Source organism: Vigna umbellata, chromosome 7, assembly GCF_029865625.1.
Source record: "Vigna umbellata cultivar VRB3 chromosome 7, Vumbellata_1.0, whole genome shotgun sequence".
In the NCBI taxonomy this organism is placed as follows: Eukaryota; Viridiplantae; Streptophyta; class Magnoliopsida; order Fabales; family Fabaceae; genus Vigna; species Vigna umbellata.
In genome coordinates this window covers 28,911,322-28,930,239 of record NC_142171.1, presented here as the reverse complement: position 1 = coordinate 28,930,239, position 18,918 = coordinate 28,911,322, and the positions used below count along the sequence as shown (strand labels likewise).

The following is an 18,918-nucleotide window of genomic DNA, read 5'->3' as shown; positions in this document are numbered from 1 at the left end:
GCGGGAATTTGTTGCAACGCTTCAGTAAAGGGTATGGTAATCTCAAGCTGGTTGAATATTTGCTTGAATCGAGCCAAATGTTTCTCCTTTTCTTTATTGGAAGGATTTTTCGGATAAGGAAGATGTTTCAAAATTTCCTTCTCTTTTTGTTTTTTCTCTTTTTCTTTTCCTTTATTTTTTTCTTCTCCCCCAACAATCTCTTGATTAGTTTCTTTTTGTGCTTGAATCTTATCTTCATTGCTTCTCTTCTCTTCATTTGGCAGCTTCTCCTTGTAATCAAGCCCAACCTCTTTTCCACTTCTTGTTGTAATGACATTACATTTCTCCTGAGGGTTAACTTCAGTGTTGGCTACAAAATTCTTTTTAGTTTTCTCCTCCAGCTTCTTAGCAAGTTGACCCACTTATATCTCCAAGTTTCTAATGGAAGCTTCAGTGCTCTTGTGGTTAGAGATGGATACTTGCATAAACTGCTGAAGTGTGTCCTCCAACTTTGAGGTCTTGTCAGATAAGGAGGGATGTGGTTGATATTGTTGCTGAGGTGGTCTATTTGATGGCCCAACTTGTCCTTGGACCATGCTTAGGTGAGGTCTCCACCCTTGGTTGTAGTTACCTTGTCGACCTTGATTACCCATATAGTTCACCTCTTCTTGGGAATTTGCTTGCATGGCACACTAACTATTTACATGATCTCCACCACATAACTCACAACCTTGATGTTGAGCTTGAGAAACATTTTGGAGCTCTTTAGGCAGTTGAGAGAGCTTGTTCATGAGAGCTTCGAGTTGTTGGGTCATTATTTTGTTTTAAGCTAACAAGGCGTCCTGAGATTGTAGTTGAAGAACACCTTTTTGTTATAGTTGATCCCTTTCATTCTGCACTTCATTGTCATTAACAACCATATTCTGTATCAGCTCATGTGCTTCTTTAGGTGTCTTCCATCTGATGTTTCCTCCAACTGAGGCATCCAACATCAATTTGGTTTGGGATTCAAGGCCTCCCAAAAACATATTCAGGACGGTAGGCTCATCAAACCCATGAGTGGGCGTCTTTCGTAGTAACCCCTTGAACTTATCCCATGCTTGGCTCAAAGTTTCACTACCATCTTGCTAAAAAGATGAGATTTCCTGTTTCCCTTTGTTGACTTTTGATTGTTGGAAGTATTTGTTGAGGAACTTGGAAACCACATCCTCCCATGCCGTGAAGCTATTCTCAGGAAACAAATTCAACCACACCTTGGCGTTGTCTCCCAGTGAGAATGGAAACAGGCTGAGCCTTATAGCTTCATCAGGCACACATGAATCTTCACAGTATTACATATCTCAAGGAAGGTGGCAAAATGATTATAAGGATTCTCATGAGATAGGCTGTTGAACTGATTGTTTGCACCAAATGGATGAGAGCAGGCTTCATCTCCATGTTGGCGGCATTAACCCTTGGCCTAGCAATGTTGTTGAAGTGAAGAGGCCCTGAGAATGTAGAATAGTCCTCCAAGGTGCGTATAGCTTGACCATCACCATGACCATTTGGATTGGCGGCCATATCTTCTCCTTCCTAATAAAAAACAGGGATGAATGGTTGCTCAGGAATCTCAGGAATGAGAGAAGTTTCTCTGGAAGCCTTGTTCTCTCTTCTCCTTCTATTGTTGTTTCTACAGGCAATTTTCTCAACTTCAGGGTCTAAAATATTTCAGTCTATAATGGTCTAAAACATCATGACTTAAGATGACTTGGAGCATCCTGACCTATGATGGTCAGGTATATCTCAATCTATGACATATGATAGTTTAGACATTCTCTACTAAAATGACTCAAATAATTTTGATTAACTAAAAAACTGAGTTAAAATTAAGGAATATTACATAGGTCACTAATAAAAGTTAATTAAGATAATTGTTTGCAAGTTCAAGCTCAACCATGTAAAGGCTCATAAGTTTAGTATAAAATAACATTATTCTCAAGGTAATTAATTATGTATACATTCATTACATTATTAACTTATATCTGACGAATTCGATTGACTTGAGCATTAGAGTGTCTTTTGCAGACACAATTCACAACTCTACTCCGTTGAGGATGAAATATAGATACGAAGACATCTTACTTAAAAGATTTAAGAATAAAAAGATATTAAAAAGTCTTTACATGATAATTTCAACCTATTAATAACAAAAAAAACCATAATGTAAAACTGTATGAATATAACTTACCTAATATTGGAATTTGTCTAACTGTATTTCCTAAAGCAAATCTCTACGAATCATAAAAATATAAAAAATATAATTGTAATACTCTTTAACATTTTATTTTCGATTCAAAATTTATAATATAATCAATTTCATCCATAACTCTCAACATGTTATTTTTTTTATATATATTTTACTCTAAAATTGAACTTGTATGGTAGTTTTGTGAGACAAATTCATATATATTAAATCAAATATCTTTAAAAGAAATTACATTTTAAAAGTAAACTCCAAGTCTAAAATTAAACGCTGTATGTTATATTGTTGTCGCAACCGGAATCGCGACGGGACGACGATCCAATAAAAAGAATACGTATTGAAAAGAGATTTTGGAGTCGCCACCATAGTTTATTCTGGAAAACTACGGAAAAACCATAAAATGATAAGGCATAGTCAAATTGAACCAGATTCTTGGTTCGGGAGTCGGTTACGTGTAGGGAAGGTATCAGCACCCTACAACGCCTGCCATAAGGCAGTACCTTTAACTAAATGTGCAAATGTGGATGTGGTTTCAAAGTGTTTAACTTCCCCTTAAAATAAAACGCTAAAGAAAACAAACAATACTTTTTAGCTTTTTGGGCCCGACAAGGATTGACCTTGCTCCTACGTATTCTCATGTGAGAAATCAGGGTTACGTAGTTCTTTTAGAAACTATTTGAGAAACTTGTTTGGAAAATTGTTTGAAAACTTGTTATGGATAATTTGGATTTTTGGGAGAATGAGCCTGACAAGGACTGGCCTTGCTCCTACGTATCTCCACTTTTGATGGAGAATCAAGGATCACGTAGTTCTGCATGGCAATATTGTTTGAATTTGAAAAGTAGAAGTCCTTTTTTAGTTTTTGAGGATTTTTATATTTTTTTGGTATTTTTATTGTTTAGGAGAAGAGGTTTTTAGCACAAGGACGATGCGTGCAATCACACATGTGCCTAAACCTTTGAAACATATTTTTTTTGGATTTTTAATTTTAGAAAAGAGAAAAGGTTTTTAGCACAAGGACGATGCGTGCGATCACACATGTGCCTAAACCTTTGAAACATATTTTTTTTGCGTAATGAGTACTAGGCTGATGCGTACGATCGCACGAGCACTCACACGGCTTTTTTTCCTTTTATTGTTTTGCGTAATGAGTACTAGGCTGATGCGTACGATCGCACGAGCAGTCACACGGCTTTTTATTTCTTTTGTTTTGCGTAATGAGTACTAGGCTGATGCGTACGATCGCACGAGCACTCACACGGCTTTTTATTTATTTTATATTTGGGCAATAAGTACTAGGCTGATGCATACGATCGCACGAGTACTCATACCGAGATTTATTACATTAAATGTTTTTTAAAGTTTTATATATTTTTTTATTTTTTTTTATTTTCTTTTGATATAAAACGAAACGAGCAAATCCACTAAAACAGGGGGTAGGGGTTATCTTACAAGGGGCTATATACAGAAAAAACTAATAACCAAATAAATAATAATAAAAAAAGAAACAAAAGTATAAAAATAAAACAAGATAATAACTAAACAAGAATAAGGGTGCAGATATAAGAACCAGAGTTGCGCGCGGAGCGAAATTGGGCTCTATAGAGGTGCAGCAGCAAAGTTGGAGGTGCCAGAAATAAAATGAGCCCAATGTCCAAACCTCCCTTTTTTATTGTTTGCAAAAACGGAATGGGCTTCAGCCCCGGTTGGAATCGAAAACGGAGGTGTATTCTGAAATAGTGTGCTCATGTCCAATTCTCTTTTTTTTTCTAGAGCGGGCTTAAGTCCAAATGAAAGGATGCAAATCATGAAATGCAGAAAAAGTTCTCCTTCTTTTTTTTTCTCTTTGTTTATTTAGAAACTAAAACGGGCTCAAAGCCCAAACTCTCTCTTTTTTTCTTTCTTCTGAATGAAACCAAAGGAAGCAACCTCCCTTCTTCCTAGACTTGGCAGCCACCGCGTGGGGAGAAGTGATGGGCGGCCGTCGGCGAGGGCTTAATGCTGGAGGACAACGGCGACCTTTCTTGCTGGCTGCGACCTCTCTTGCTGCCGGGTCGGAACCGTCTGGGCTGGAGTTCGTGGTGGCGGGTATTGACCTAGGAGAGAAGAAGACGGCGGCTGCGAGGTAGAGGCGGAGAACGACGGTGACTGGATCTGAAGTGTGCTGGTGATGAGGGTCGCGATAGACATACGTGGAGGTAAAGGATGGTGGTTCGGGTTTGGATCAGGGGTGACGGGCAAAGGCTGAGGCAGAGTCTCCGATGACACTCAAATTTGGTTTTCTGTTTGTTAGGATGATGAAACGGAGGAAATAGATGAAGACTAAGGTGCTGCCATGAAATGGTATAAGGATGGCCGTGAGGCGTGTTGGAGGAGAAGGTGATGATATTGGCTGTGTGTGAATATGGAGGATGGCCGTTTCTAGTAGCAGTGGGCGTTTGAGGTGAATGGGGGATATTGTTGTTGCTGATATTGTGGGAGAAGATGATGAAGTTGGTCGAAGAGGGAAGGGATGTGCAGGTATTCCCGGGGTCTTGGAGATGATCACCGGCGTTGAAGATAACAGAGTTGGTAGTGAGAAAGGAAAAACGGTTGTGGTGGAGGCCGTATGGAAGGTATTTGTGTGATGATGATGATACGGGCTGTGTGTGTTCGGGTGTTGGGGATGAAAACGAAAAAGGTATTGTAATGGAAGGGTGTCGGGAGTATTGAGAGGGATGAAGATGAAGGTGATGGCCGTGTTGTTGGCAATGGTCCACGGTCAAAAGGTGGATGAGGAATGAAGAGTAAAATGAAGATGATCGCTCCCCAGTAACCGTGGGTATATTTGGGTTGTTGGGAATGGATGAAGATTGAAAGATTGGGTGATGAAGAATGGCAGTTTGAGGTTAGGCCGTGTTCAGGATAAAGATGATGGATGTTGTTGGATGTGAGGAATTGGGAGTGAAAGGAAATGCAGTTGGGATGGTTACGGGTGAGGGACTGAGGGAGCCAGTGTCTCACGGCTATGGTTTCTGGGTTTCTGGATTGTGCCCCCCCTTTTTTCCTCTGCTGCTTGTTTTCTTTTATAGCCAAATCTCAGAACCCGTGAGCCTCCCAATCTGTTCAGAATTCTTCCCGTGATCCTCTTTTCTTTGCATGCTGAGCTACAGTTTTTTGGCCGTGAGAAAATAGGGTGAGGGCCCCTCAATCTTGTCTTCTTCTTCATACGGTGGACACCCTGTGCGTGTGGTTGCTTCCTCTTCTGTGCATGCTGGATGGTGAACCGAAATTGCCTCCCAAACCGCTGGGAGCGTGAACTGCTGTTGCAATTTTGGAGATGCGCTTCTGCTGAACGTAGAACACCAAAGTGAAGGCGTGAAGGCTTGCTTCTTCTCCCATGCTGGATTGGACCGTGAACTGGTGTAGATGAGTTGATTGAAACTGGAGCTGCTGTCCGTGTGTGCTGGACGGTTGTTGGACGCTACTTCCGGAGTTGGACGTGTTGGAGCTGCTGGACAATGGCAGTTGCTCTCCAAGGTTGGCCACTTACTGGATGTGCTTCTCCCAAGTGATAGCACCTCTCTTTTTTTTCAATAATATCACATGTGTGGCAAAAGTAACGTGGAGGATGCAATTCATGTTTCAGCTTTGTTAAAATGAAGCATTTCCTCCAGCTAGGCCGTGGGCATTTTGTGTGGCAGGAGCACTTCTTTACGCATACTCCAAGTTGCTCTCCTGGACGAGTGGTAGAAAAGGGTGAGTTGGACGAGCGTAGATGAGGGGGAACGAATTCGGCGAGCGGTCGCGCAAAGGACGAGCGCTCAAAACCGAATGCAGGGAATACGAACGCTGGAGGAGACCGAACGTTCAAAAGAAAAACCGAGTGTCCAAGTGATGACCGAACGCTCATTAAACAACATAAACCGAACGTTCAAAACAAAAACCTTTTTTTTTTTTTTTAATAATTTTTTATTATATACTTTTTTTTCTTTTTATATACACACATATATATTTTTTTTTTTTCCTTTTATGAGGATAAAACAATAAAACAAATTATTTAGTCAATCCAGACGAAATTGAGTGTTGACAATTGTCTATCATAGTTATTGTGTATAAGTCAAATTGAAATTGGCTGATATGAAAGTCATAAATCACCTTTCAAATTACAAATTAACCTATTTAAAATCGATAAAAGAAATATCTTCCAAATTATATAATTATAAATAATAAGATAGTATTAGTGTAATATTTACCTTTCACAAAATTTCTCGACAAAAAAAAATCTTAAATCGTATTATGGAATTACACAATCCATAAAAGTTTTAGATAACAAACATAAGAAAATTATACCAAAAATATTGTTGGGATCCACCATGTTCACTTTAAATGGTTTGTAAACACTTGTACACTACTACTACTAGTATACTACCATTAATTAGAGACAGTTTTCTCCAAAAGAAATTGTGGGGTGAAGAAATAAAAAAAATAAAGAACCTTCAAAAGATGGTGTTGGAGTGCATCCTTTGGGCCTAGTGGTTTGGGCAGTGCAACAAACAGGCCCAAGCAGGGAGAAGTAAGCGGCGAATACGATGTCGTGAGGAGCGTAGGCTTTTCCCGAAGCAAGATCGGGAAGGGGCATTTGAAGGAGAAGTATTGTTCCGATAAATCTGTTGCAGCGAACAAACAAAAAGGAAAGGATGATCAGCATTCTCACCCAGGTACGAGTTCCTCTATCAGAATATTATCAGTTTAGGTTTTTTGTTTTCTTTCAATTTAAAGGTGAGGACTTTAATGGCGGATTTGGGTTTGAAATAGGAACGGCTTCTGGGAGCTTCACTGGGAGTGGTATTGACGGGGGTGGTTGTGTTTGAGCAACGCAGATACATCTACGCCTCTATTTCCCAAAACCAATCTCAGGTACTACTCGCTTATCCCTTCCTTCTTTACCTTATTCCTGTCAATTCAGTTTATCTAATTGTGTAGATGGAATCACAGATACTAGATACACCAAATGAATTCACATTGTTATTGACTCTTGATTGAATAAGTGGTGTGGTGTGGCCTGCGCTAGTTTTACTTTTAAATTATAACTACCCTTCAAGTTTGGCTGTCATTTTTCTTATATAACAGACAATCCACAATTTGTTGTGTTTGGGAAGGGCTATTTGTTTGTTGTATTTTAATCTGTGGTATGATGAAAGGTTGTACATTTAATTTTGGTTAAAACTGGGTTTGAACTTTGAAGTCTTGTGATTTGTGTTTGGAAACTTTTACCTCAAAATTGCTTTTTGAAAACTTTATTTTATTTTTCTGCAAGTCTACAGACCCCCTTTTGAGACACAAGGTGCAGATAAGTTTGTTTTTTGATTTGGTACTTTTAAACTATAACCTTTCTGCTTTCACTCTCCAGGTCGGAGAACCTATATTTGGAAAAAAATCACGTTCTGAATTTGCTCATAAGTGGAACAAAACAGTGGATCAGACATTTGGACCTTTGATAAAGTCCCTCAGCTCACGCGGATGGTAGAAATGTTATGAGAAAATTTATTTTAATATCATCTCTTGTAATTGTGATATCAAAACATACCATACAAGGCCTTATTTTTACCTTGACATTTTAGATTTTTAAATGGTTGTGCGCATGGACACAGCTAGTGATGTTTGAACACCAATGTAATGTATTCTGCAATACTTGGCTGTTGCTTTAATATTTGAATCAAGATACCTGATTTAGGATACAGACAACGTTTTGGTGGCTGGAAATTCGAAATAGACAACCTAAGAAATAGTTTGTTTGTTCGTTGACGCCAAATAAAACATTCATTCATTCTCGTTCACTAAACTAATGCAATCTCTAAAGTCACACCCTGCTCTTTTATTTTCACTTTTCAATCAATTCTCTTCTCAGTCTCTGACATCCTTCCTCTCTTTCTCAACTAAATGCCGTTGCCTACACTTCAACGAAACCACTTCAATGATTGATTACCTAAATTTCAACTTCCAGTTCTCCAAAACCCAATCCCTTTATATCTCCAAACGTGTTTCACGGGGCAAATTCCCTCAAAACCCATTATCAGTGCTCACTTTCTTCAAACAAATAGGCTTTTCGCAAAGCCAGATTCTCTCTGTGATTCGTCAAAGACCTCAGATACTGTTTTACAGACGTTGACAAATCTTAAGATCCAAAATTGAGTTCTTTCAGATGTCTGGATTCCAGGGTCGCGAGTTATGCAGCTTCATTTCAAAGAATCCCTCCATTTTGACTCATAGCTTGAAGAAAACATTGGTCCCCTCAGTTGAAGCTATTAGGAAAATTGTGTGCGACCAGAAAGATTTTATTCTTGTGTTGCACAGATGTGGCTGGATACTCCCAAAGTACAAAAGGTTTATGGATAATGCCGTCTTCTTGGAGAGGTGTGGCATTCTTGGGACTCATCTTGCATTGCTACTCAAACTTCACCCAAGGCTTTTCATTGCACAGCAGTCCACTATTCAAAACCGTGTTTCTCGAGCTGTAGACTTGGGTTTCCGTGAAAATTCAAGAATGCTTGTCCATGCAATTCATACATTAAGTTGTTTGAGCGATAAAACATTTGAGAGAAAGCTGAAACTAATTAATAGTTTTGGGTTTTCCAACGATGAGGGCCTACAAATGTTCAAGAGAGCCCCGACTTTGTTCAGAACATCAGAGATGAAGTTGAAAGTTGGAATGAAATTCCTCTTGCACACAGTTATGCTGCCCAAGTCAGTCCTTATTCACCAGCCTCAGATTTTAATGTACAGCATGGAGGATCGCGTGCTTCCTCGATATAAAGTCTTCCAGCTGTTGAAATCAAAAAATCTCTGCAAGAAAGTCCCCAGTTATATTCATGTGTTGTGCTTGTCTGAGGAGATGTTTTTGGACAAGTATATATCACAGTTCAGGGAAAATGCAGAGGAGTTATTAGTAGCATACAAGGGTCATTATCTGGAGGCCTAACCATACCTTCAATTCTGTTTTTTCACTCTTCTACAGGAAGCCTGGGCAATTTGGGACCAACAACAGTAAGTATTTGATAATTTATGATCCCATTATGATTTGTGTTTGGAAACTTTTACCTCAAAATTGCTTTTTGAAAACTTTATTTTATTTTTCTGCCAGTCTACATACCCCCTTTTGACACACAAGGTGCAGATAAGTTTGTTTTTTGATTTGGTACTTTTAAACTATAACCTTTCAGCTTTCACTCTCCAGGTCGGAGAACCTATATTTGGAAAAAAATCACGTTCTGAATTTGCTCATAAGTGGAACAAAACAGTGGATCGGACATTTGGACCTTTGATAAAGTCCCTCAGCTCACGCGGATGGTACAAATGTTATGAGAAAATTTATTTTAATATTATCTCTTGTAATTGTGATATCAAAACATACCATACAAGGCCTTATTTTTACCTTGACATTTTAGATTTTTAAATGGTTGTGCACATGGACACAGCTAGTGATGTTTGAACACCAATGTAATGTATTCTGCAATACTTGGCTGTTGCTTTAATATTTGAATCAAGATACCTGATTTTTCTCCCTTGCAGCACTCTAATATCTGAATATGAGAATTTACTCACATTGTCTCTATGAATTAGCATTCCCTAGTTGCCTGTTGCCAATTAATGATTTGCACACTGATAAGCAACGTTTTGCTGTAAAATTTGAATGGAAATTGATAAGAATATCAAATAGATACCACTAATAAGTCATTTCAACGTTATTTTAATTTTTATTCAGGTATTTCATGGAAATGTCTTCGTTTATGAAGTCTAAAAGGGAAACATGAAGATCTATTTTATCGTATGTTTCTTTTATAAAATCTTCGGTTTAGTATCACAGACGAGAAGCCTCTCAAAACTCTGAATGAGTTTATCGATTGTCTGCTTGCAGTGAGTTCAGGATTCATGTTCGTAACTTATGTGAGAGATGATAAGAACACATTTTTTAACACTCTTTTCCAGTACAAACTCTTCTCGGGGTCACGTGAGTTTCAACCAATTAGAATGTGTTCAAAGGAAGTTTTAGAATGTATGTTTTAGCACTCTTTCTGTGTGTTTGATTATGTCCAGGTTCTGCAGTAGACCTGCTATTTTGTGTCTGATATTGCCTCGCCTCGAAACTATCTTATTATTTTCAGTAGTTAGTAGGAAGTTGGAAACACGTAACTATAATAACTGTTAAAACATCCAAATTTGATATTAATCACTATGACAGTCGTAGTTACATTGTTAATCATGAACACTGGAAATGGAACTAGTGCTAAGAAATAAGAAAATGAGATACACACATGGTCAAGGAAACAATTTTTTTTGGGAATTAAGGCAGTGAAAGAGTATTTATGCCTTGTTCTAAGCTTGGTTGTGAAGTGATTAAACAAAAGCACATCAAGCATGAGATTGAACACTACTACACGCTCGATTCATGTTGGCTTGGCGAGTGACCTTTACATAGTAGATTCCCATAGCTAAAAGCACAACAAAAGCAGAAACAGTGATAATGGCAGCTACACCCCCAGCTCCGATATCTTTCCCACCTTTCTGGAATGCTGAAGCCTTGTTTTGATATATTTGAGTGCCATCCACTTGAGCTGCTAGAGGCAGCGGTGAACATTTGGATGCTGCACATGAGTCTCTAGTCTGAGGCTTTTGAGCATTGGGATGAAAAAAATCATATGCTGCTGGTGGAAAAGCTATGGGACTCTCATAAGCAAGCCCGTGAGGGGCCCTTTCTTGCCCTCTAGCAATAGAGAAAATTGCTAGAGAAAGGAGGAAGAGGAAGGACAAACCAATAGAACTCATTTTTCTCTTTTGTTTTGTGTAGATCACTTGAAATCAGAGAAAGAGTAGCTTTTGGATAAAAACTTGTAGGTGGTTGCTCTGGCTTTTATAAATGTGTTGAGGTTCTGAAGAAGTGGTTGTTCCTTGGACTAATTATAGGAGAGGGAACAAAATTGTGGATTTTGCTTTCAACAGACCCCAACCCCAACATTGAAAGCATTTGCTATTCCCAAACTGCCCATGGCTATATGTTACACACGTATATAAATGGTTCACAATGACGCCCATTTAAAGATTGCATTGATTGAAGCAGCAGTGGCATTACTGTCATAGTTGTTCTGATAACAACACCATCTTATTGCTTTATTTATTAGCTAGAGGTGGCTCTAAGAAAAATTATGCTTGTACTTGAGGAATAATGATGCTGATATCTTTATTGGAAGAGGAAGGGGTAGATGGTAAAAGTATTAACTAAGGGACACCATATGGAAAATTATCAACTTCAGAAACAAAATTGTTGGAAAATTATGTCACCCATGAATGTATTGTTCTGTAATCGAAATGAATTCCTCAGTGAAGAAAAAGGTCCACTCACTCAGGCACTTGGAGAAATAATCCTTATACTCGAGTAAGAACAAGAGTACTTATTTTTTCATGATTGTGCTCAAGTGTCTTACTCTAATGCATACAGATACAATACAGAGTAAGCAGAAAGAAGATTAGAACATTAATTGTCACCCTTGCATAATTAGAGCAATAACCACCCATCTCAAAAGAGTGGGAAAAATCTGCATATGTGCATAGTATTCAATGCAGCTGGGTATTTCAGCTTGACACTATTAGGCTTCTCATACTTTATCAGAAAAAAGTTTTGTACTTTGCTTTGTCTGAAAGTGGAAAACGATAATTAATTAAAGCATAAGGTTGGCTTAGCTTAGAGGGCCAGCAAAGGGCATTGCTGGCCTGCTCCGTCACATTATTGCGAGGGCACAAAACGCATGCAATAATTGAATACCAAATGCATTCTGCTCTTCCTTAGCCTCACACACTATATGTGAAAATCATAGTGATGTTAATTCAAAATCATCTCAGCTTTCACGCCTTCTCCCCTTTTCTGTGCCTCCTATTGTGACTCTCTTTAATCCTTCCTTCTCCATGGCTGCACTCACAGATTCTCTATCAGAAGTGTCACAATCTGCTAAATAAAATCACGTATAAAAGTCTCACCTCCCATGGAAAATCTTTTCATTCAGGTTGAGTTTTGGTAAAATGGCAGTAAAACGTTTTAATTCATATTTTGTTATGAAATGTATTAAAATCAGTAAAATGTTGGAATACTCAACTATATGACTCATGGAGATTGCTATATACTATTAAATCACCAACAATTCTATTTAATTGTATATTCTCACAAAATATTTAAAGATTAGCTCATTTTTTTAGTAAACGAACCATTAAGAGTTCAAAATAGTTAAAATAGAATAAGGCAAAAAAATAATTATACGAAAAACATATTATAAGAAACAACAAAAAATGAAAAAGAGACACCTACAAGCAAGTTTAAAAAAAAAACAAAACAGAAAATGATACAAAATACATCCTTGCACATAGGCATACTTATCTACAATTTTGGAGTCCAAATTTTTTGTTGAATTTTTTGGAATTCTCTGAGCATTAAAAATACACCTATATTACTATTTTAAAAATATTTTAAAAATCAAAATCAGTATCAGATAATCCAAATTTTTACCTTTCGGTTTAATCTTCCAAACCCCACTACCACTATAGAATATGAAAGGAAAAAACCGAAAAAGCCTAAATTAAGAAACTCACCCGCACTCCTCATCACAAAAATTATTATTCTTGGTTGAAAAACCCTAGCTCGTTAGAAATTAAAAAGCTAGAAAAGTAGCTTAATTATTAATTAAGACTTAATTATGTTTTGAATCTCTATTAAATTTTTATGATAAATTAAAATCTCAAAATTTTAAAACTTTTCCATTGAATTCATGTAAATAAATGTTCCTGTTATTTTGCATTGTCATTCTATTTAAATATAAAAATTACAAAATTATAAAACTATAAAATTACAAAATTATAAGATATAAAGGGTAAACACCTAGAAAATAGAGTATTAGAGTTGATAGGTGTTTTAAAATAATGAGACATAGTATTTTAATATTATAAAACTATAAAATTAAAAAATTATAAGATATAAAGGGTAAACACCTAGAAAATAGAGTATTAGAGTTAATAGCTGTTTTAAAATAATGAGACATAGTATTTCAATATTAAAATTCAATAATATATAGTATAATTTCTTAAACACTTCTCAATATTTAAAACACTCGCTATCTCTCTAAAACTCATTCTCTGAGTTCTTTCTCCTTTCTTTCTACAAATTTTGACACCTGAGACATCTATTTGACCATCAGGAGTTGCCTAGAAGATCACAGTGAGTCCTCCATTCTTTACCGATCGATTTTGCTTACAAAGTAAGTAAGTTTATGCTCTTTTTTCTTTAATTCTTAGTTTAAGACACATACATATAATTCCTTACATGTGTTACTTGATCTCTTTTTCTGGCTTCTTATCAATTAGTGGTCCTTACTCCGATCACAACTCTCTGATTAGAGTTTCTTGAGATGAGACATGAGTAGTACACTACATAAAATCATGATAGCTTTTTCAATCAGGTAAAAGAAGCTAGTGACTATCTTTAATTTGAATTATGAAGCATGAATCGATGGTTGTTAATATTTAAAATTAAGTATGTTGATTTAGTTATATAGTTTTAATTGTGTTCTGACGAGTGTGCTTAGTTAATTTAAATTATAATTTTTTTTGTTTTAATATTTTATAATTTTAATTTAATTTAGAAACATTTTTCATTAAATACAGTGAATTTCTTAGAAAAATACTGTCAACATGAACTCTTGTAACGAGGTTACATTCAAGCAAAATGGTAAGAGAAAGATCTAACTCAATACATTACAAAATTGTATTAGGAACGAAAATTCCTTGATTTATCTATTACTGAAAACATAATTAATTAAACAATTAATTAATTAAGTATGGCTCCTGAATGATCCAAGAGACTTGATAGCCGATGCTCTAAGGATGTATTGGTGGTATAATGCAGCCCCTGCTGCTCCAACAATTGGTCCAACCCAGAAAATCCACTGTTCATAAATAATCACCAAAATTATCAAGTCATTATCAACATCCATAACAACATATACATTTCAACAGCATTTTGTGTTCTTCGGTAAAAATCTGTTTTCATCTTCAAATAGTTAAGAAGTTTTAACCTGATCATCCCAGATTTTGTCGTCATTGTAGATTACAGCTGCTCCAAAACTCCTTGCTGGGTTAATGCCAGTGCCAGTAACTGGGATTGTAGCCAAATGAACCACGAAAACAGCAAAGCCAATCGGGAGTGGTGCTAGTACCTTCATGTGAAAATGTGAGACCACGAATTACTAACTAATCTTTTAAGAAATAGGTTTGTAACATGTATATATTATGGTGCTTACAGGAATATAGGAGTCCCTAGCGTTCCTCTTAGGGTCAGTGGCAGAGAAGACAGTGTAGACAAGAACGAAGGTACCGATAATCTCAGCACCCAAAGCAGTGCCCCTGTTGCAGCCGTCAGCAACAAAGTTAGCACCACCTCCGTACCTGTTGTAGTACGCCTTTTGGAACACCTTCGCCAGTCCAGTGCCACAGATAGCACCAGCACATTGTGCTACAATGTACAACAACGCCCTTATCAACGACACCTTGCGTCCTAGGAACAGCCCGAATGTCACTGCTGGGTTTATGTGTCCTCCTACAACACCAAATCCAAAAACATGTTACACTTTCTTCTTGCATGCATACTCACCCACGTTCCTTGTCCAATATCCAACCGAACCAGCAAAAAGAACCACGAAATTAACAAGGTTTTGAAACAAGATGGACAATTTTATACAGGAATTTTAACCTAGTTTTAGCACCCGTACAACTTTTTTTCCTTCGAATTGTGCTTATGTTTATTGAATGGCTGTTTATAGCAGATTTAACGTGTGAGCATATACAAAAGTTGTCCAAATTTTGGCTTTTTCATGTAGAAAAGTTGAAACTTGAAAGCATAGAAGGGCACAGTTGTGGTGTCTGAGAGAGAGGAAATTGAAAGGGGTGAGAGATGTATACCAGAAATACCGGCAGTGCAGTAAACAAGGATGAAAATCATGCCACCAAAGGCCCAAGCGACGCCGATTGTTTCAGTACAGATGTGGAGACCGAAATACAAACCAAATAAGACCAGAATGCTTCTCTTTGTGATCTCGTTGATGATGCTTCCTCTCTCTTTCTACGCTCTATCCTTGGAATACGGTGGGCTGGGTACCTGCAAAGGCACTCCGACGCTCAAGTCAACAGGGGTGTTGTTAGAATAAGAAAATCTTAGTTAATTTTCTCTCAAGGGAAAAACGTACCTTTTTTCTGGTATGCTGTGTGTATTTAAAGTAGTAAAATAAACCGTTTACCTGAGATCTCGGTGGTTACTGGAGTTGGTTATCTATAAGTTATAACTGCTAGATATTGAGTCAAGTACTTCCATGATTCACGGCGCTTGTTAACCAATATGCGTAACTGTTTATCTGTAACCGCTAGACCGCGGTATCGCGTTCTGTATATCAATCATCCTGCGTTCCAACATAAGTGGACGACTTGTCGTGCGAATGCCTCATGTCGCGACATCACTTATATGGTTGTCGAGCACCAAGTGGTCGACAACACCATATGGTCAGATGTCGGGGCGAGTCGGGCACCGAGTGGTCGACAACACGTGGTCGAATGTCGTTATGAATCGCCCGGGTTATTGGTCGACCGTTGGTGGATTAGGTATCCTATAGTACACCGATAATGCCAACCCCATCACATTCGGTGCCACTATCAATCTGTCTTTTGTTGCCAATTATGGTGAGGACAGTGACATAGAGGAAGAGAAGGGTTGCTATGAACTCAGCGATAATGGCTCTATAGAAGGACCACTGTGTGAGCTCTCTGCGGTCGAAAAAAGGTGCTGGAGGAGGGTCATAATAGTCTTTTGCAGGGTATTCTCTTTGCTCTTGAATCTCAACATCTTCAGCCATTTCTCAAGCTCAATCACTACTATATATAGTTAGGTAACTCTCTGTGTGTCTTGTGTGGCATCAAAGTTTAGTGGAAAGAGGTGGTATTCAAGTATCAAAAGAAAGAGAGAGAATGGTAATGAATCAAATAATTTAACTGTGTTTTTATTTTTCCTTAACATAGGTTTTTTTCCGCCCCTAGCTTGATTTCGCTTGCATGGTTCCACGCCATGATCGCTGGTGGATTTTGACCACTAATTTTAGGAAAAATATATTTTCAAAATTTATAATTTTATTATCTTCTCTAACATAACAAAAATGAATATCAAATTTAATATAATTATAACAATAAAAAAATTATATATATTTAATAGATTGTTCTTTTATAAAATTGAACCACCAATGACTAAATCAAAACTATTTTTTTTAATGTAAATAATAATATTGTGGGCAGTAAATTTATTTTCTATTTTTTTTCACAATCTTGTTTTAATAATCATCATTACAAAAAGAAATATTTTTCTTCACAAGTGATATGTACTCCATATATTCTTATCAAACATTAATATAGATAGTAGATAAATTTTTAAATTTAAATAAGTAAGAGTATTAACAATAATATAATAAAGTTAAAATTTTAAACTAATTTTCTATTGAAAATGATACTGGCTATAACACCATGAAACTCGCTAAAATATTTTTATATTTTATATACATATATATCTCAAACTCTTATGACCATTCTGCTGCAAAGGAATTCGTTTATTTTGACTATCACATCTTCAATTACACCAAATGGATATTTAATAGATCTATCCGTCAACTGAAGCATCATTCTTATTGGTTTGGCTTCAAGACCACTAATATTTTTAAGCATAGATAAGGGCATCAAATTGATGTTAGCCCCTAAATCAATAAGAGTTTTTCCTATATCATAGTCTTCAATGGTGCAAGGAATGTTGAAACTCTCGGATCTTTAAATTTTGGAGGGAGAGTCTTCTGCATGATGACACTACAATTTCCTTGCTCCTCAATTGTTTTCTCATCTAAATACTTCTTCTTCTTGCTAAGGATTTGCTTCATGTACTTTGCATAGGCGGGAATTTGTTGCAACGCTTCAGTAAAGGGTATGGTAATCTCAAGCTGGTTGAATATTTGCTTGAATCGAGCCAAATGTTTCTCCTTTTCTTTATTGGAAGGATTTTTCGGATAAGGAAGATGTTTCAAAATTTCCTTCTCTTTTTTTTTTCTCTTTTTCTTTTCCTTTATTTTTTTCTTCTCCCCCAACAATCTCTTGATTAGTTTCTTTTTGTGCTTGAATCTTATCTTCATTGCTTCTCTTCTCTTCATTTGGCAGCTTCTCCTTGTAATCAAGCCCAACCTCTTTTCCACTTCTTGTTGTAATGACATTACATTTCTCCTGAGGGTTAACTTCAGTGTTGGCTACAAAATTCTTTTCAGTTTTCTCCTCTAGCTTCTTAGCAAGTTGACCCACTTATATCTCCAAGTTTCTAATGGAAGCTTCAGTGCTCTTGTGGTTAGAGATGGATACTTGCATAAACTGCTGAAGTGTGTCCTCCAACTTTGAGGTCTTGTCAGATAAGGAGGGATGTGGTTGATATTGTTGCTGAGGTGGTCTATTTGATGGCCCAACTTGTCCTTGGACCATGCTTAGGTGAGGTCTCCACCCTTGGTTGTAGTTACCTTGTCGACCTTGATTACCCATATAGTTCACCTCTTCTTGGGAATTTGCTTGCATGGCACACTAACTATTTACATGATCTCCACCACATAACTCACAACCTTGATGTTGAGCTTGAGAAACATTTTGGAGCTCTTTAGGCAGTTGAGAGAGCTTGTTCATGAGAGCTTCGAGTTGTTGGGTCATTATTTTGTTTTAAGCTAACAAGGCGTCCTGAGATTGTAGTTGAAGAACACCTTTTTGTTATAGTTGATCCCTTTCATTCTGCACTTCATTGTCATTAACAACCATATTCTCTATCAGCTCATGTGCTTCTTTAGGTGTCTTCCATCTGATGTTTCCTCCAACTGAGGCATCCAACATCAATTTGGTTTGGGATTCAAGGCCTCCCAAAAACATATTCAGGACGGTAGGCTCATCAAACCCATGAGTGGGCGTCTTTCGTAGTAACCCCTTGAACTTATCCCATGCTTGGCTCAAAGTTTCACTACCATCTTGCTAAAAAGATGAGATTTCCTGTTTCCCTTTGTTGACTTTTGATTGTTGGAAGTATTTGTTGAGGAACTTGGAAACCACATCCTCCCATGCCGTGAAGCTATTCTCAGGAAACAAATTCAACCACACCTTGGCGTTGTCTCCCAGTGAGAATGGAAACAGGCTGAGCCTTATAGCTTCATCAGGCACACATGAATCTTCACAGTATTACATATCTCAAGGAAGGTGGCAAAATGATTATAAGGATTCTCATGAGATAGGCTGTTGAACTGATTGTTTGCACCAAATGGATGAGAGCAGGCTTCATCTCCATGTTGGCGGCATTAACCCTTGGCCTAGCAATGTTGTTGAAGTGAAGAGGCCCTGAGAATGTAGAATAGTCCTCCAAGGTGCGTATAGCTTGACCATCACCATGACCATTTGGATTGGCGGCCATATCTTCTCCTTCCTAATAAAAAACAGGGATGAATGGTTGCTCAGGAATCTCAGGAATGAGAGAAGTTTCTCTGGAAGCCTTGTTCTCTCTTCTCCTTCTATTGTTGTTTCTACAGGCAATTTTCTCAACTTCAGGGTCTAAAAGGAGAGGTTCAGATGATGTT

The 18,918-nt window shown here is 37.3% G+C and overlaps 3 protein-coding genes and 1 pseudogene across 3 annotated transcripts; 2 read left to right on the top strand and 2 right to left on the bottom strand.

Moving 5' to 3' along the window:
- The first annotated feature begins 6,761 nt into the window (after positions 1-6,761).
- Positions 6,762-7,939, top strand: LOC148195670 (uncharacterized). The gene is made up of 3 exons (XM_088093889.1): positions 6,762-6,921; positions 7,019-7,120; positions 7,614-7,939. The coding sequence occupies exons 1-3, from the start codon at positions 6,901-6,903 to the stop codon at positions 7,728-7,730; spliced, it is 240 nt and encodes a 79-aa protein (XP_087950015.1). The 5' UTR covers positions 6,762-6,900; the 3' UTR covers positions 7,731-7,939.
- Positions 7,940-8,048: 109 nt separating this feature from the next.
- LOC148195669 (uncharacterized) lies at positions 8,049-9,767 on the top strand (annotated as a pseudogene).
- Positions 9,768-10,394: 627 nt separating this feature from the next.
- LOC148195668 (uncharacterized) lies at positions 10,395-11,243 on the bottom strand. The gene has a single exon (XM_088095036.1). It carries the CDS (start codon positions 11,024-11,026, stop codon positions 10,613-10,615), a length of 414 nt encoding a protein of 137 aa, XP_087951162.1. The 5' UTR covers positions 11,027-11,243; the 3' UTR covers positions 10,395-10,612.
- A 2,703-nt stretch (positions 11,244-13,946) lies between these two features.
- On the bottom strand, positions 13,947-16,578 carry LOC148195667 (aquaporin PIP2-7-like). The gene is made up of 5 exons (XM_088094298.1): positions 15,903-16,578; positions 15,200-15,265; positions 14,542-14,837; positions 14,317-14,457; positions 13,947-14,187 (listed from the first exon to the last, which is right to left on the bottom strand). The coding sequence occupies exons 1-5, from the start codon at positions 16,141-16,143 to the stop codon at positions 14,074-14,076; spliced, it is 858 nt and encodes a 285-aa protein (XP_087950424.1). The 5' UTR covers positions 16,144-16,578; the 3' UTR covers positions 13,947-14,073.
- Between the last annotated feature and the right edge of the window lie 2,340 nt (positions 16,579-18,918).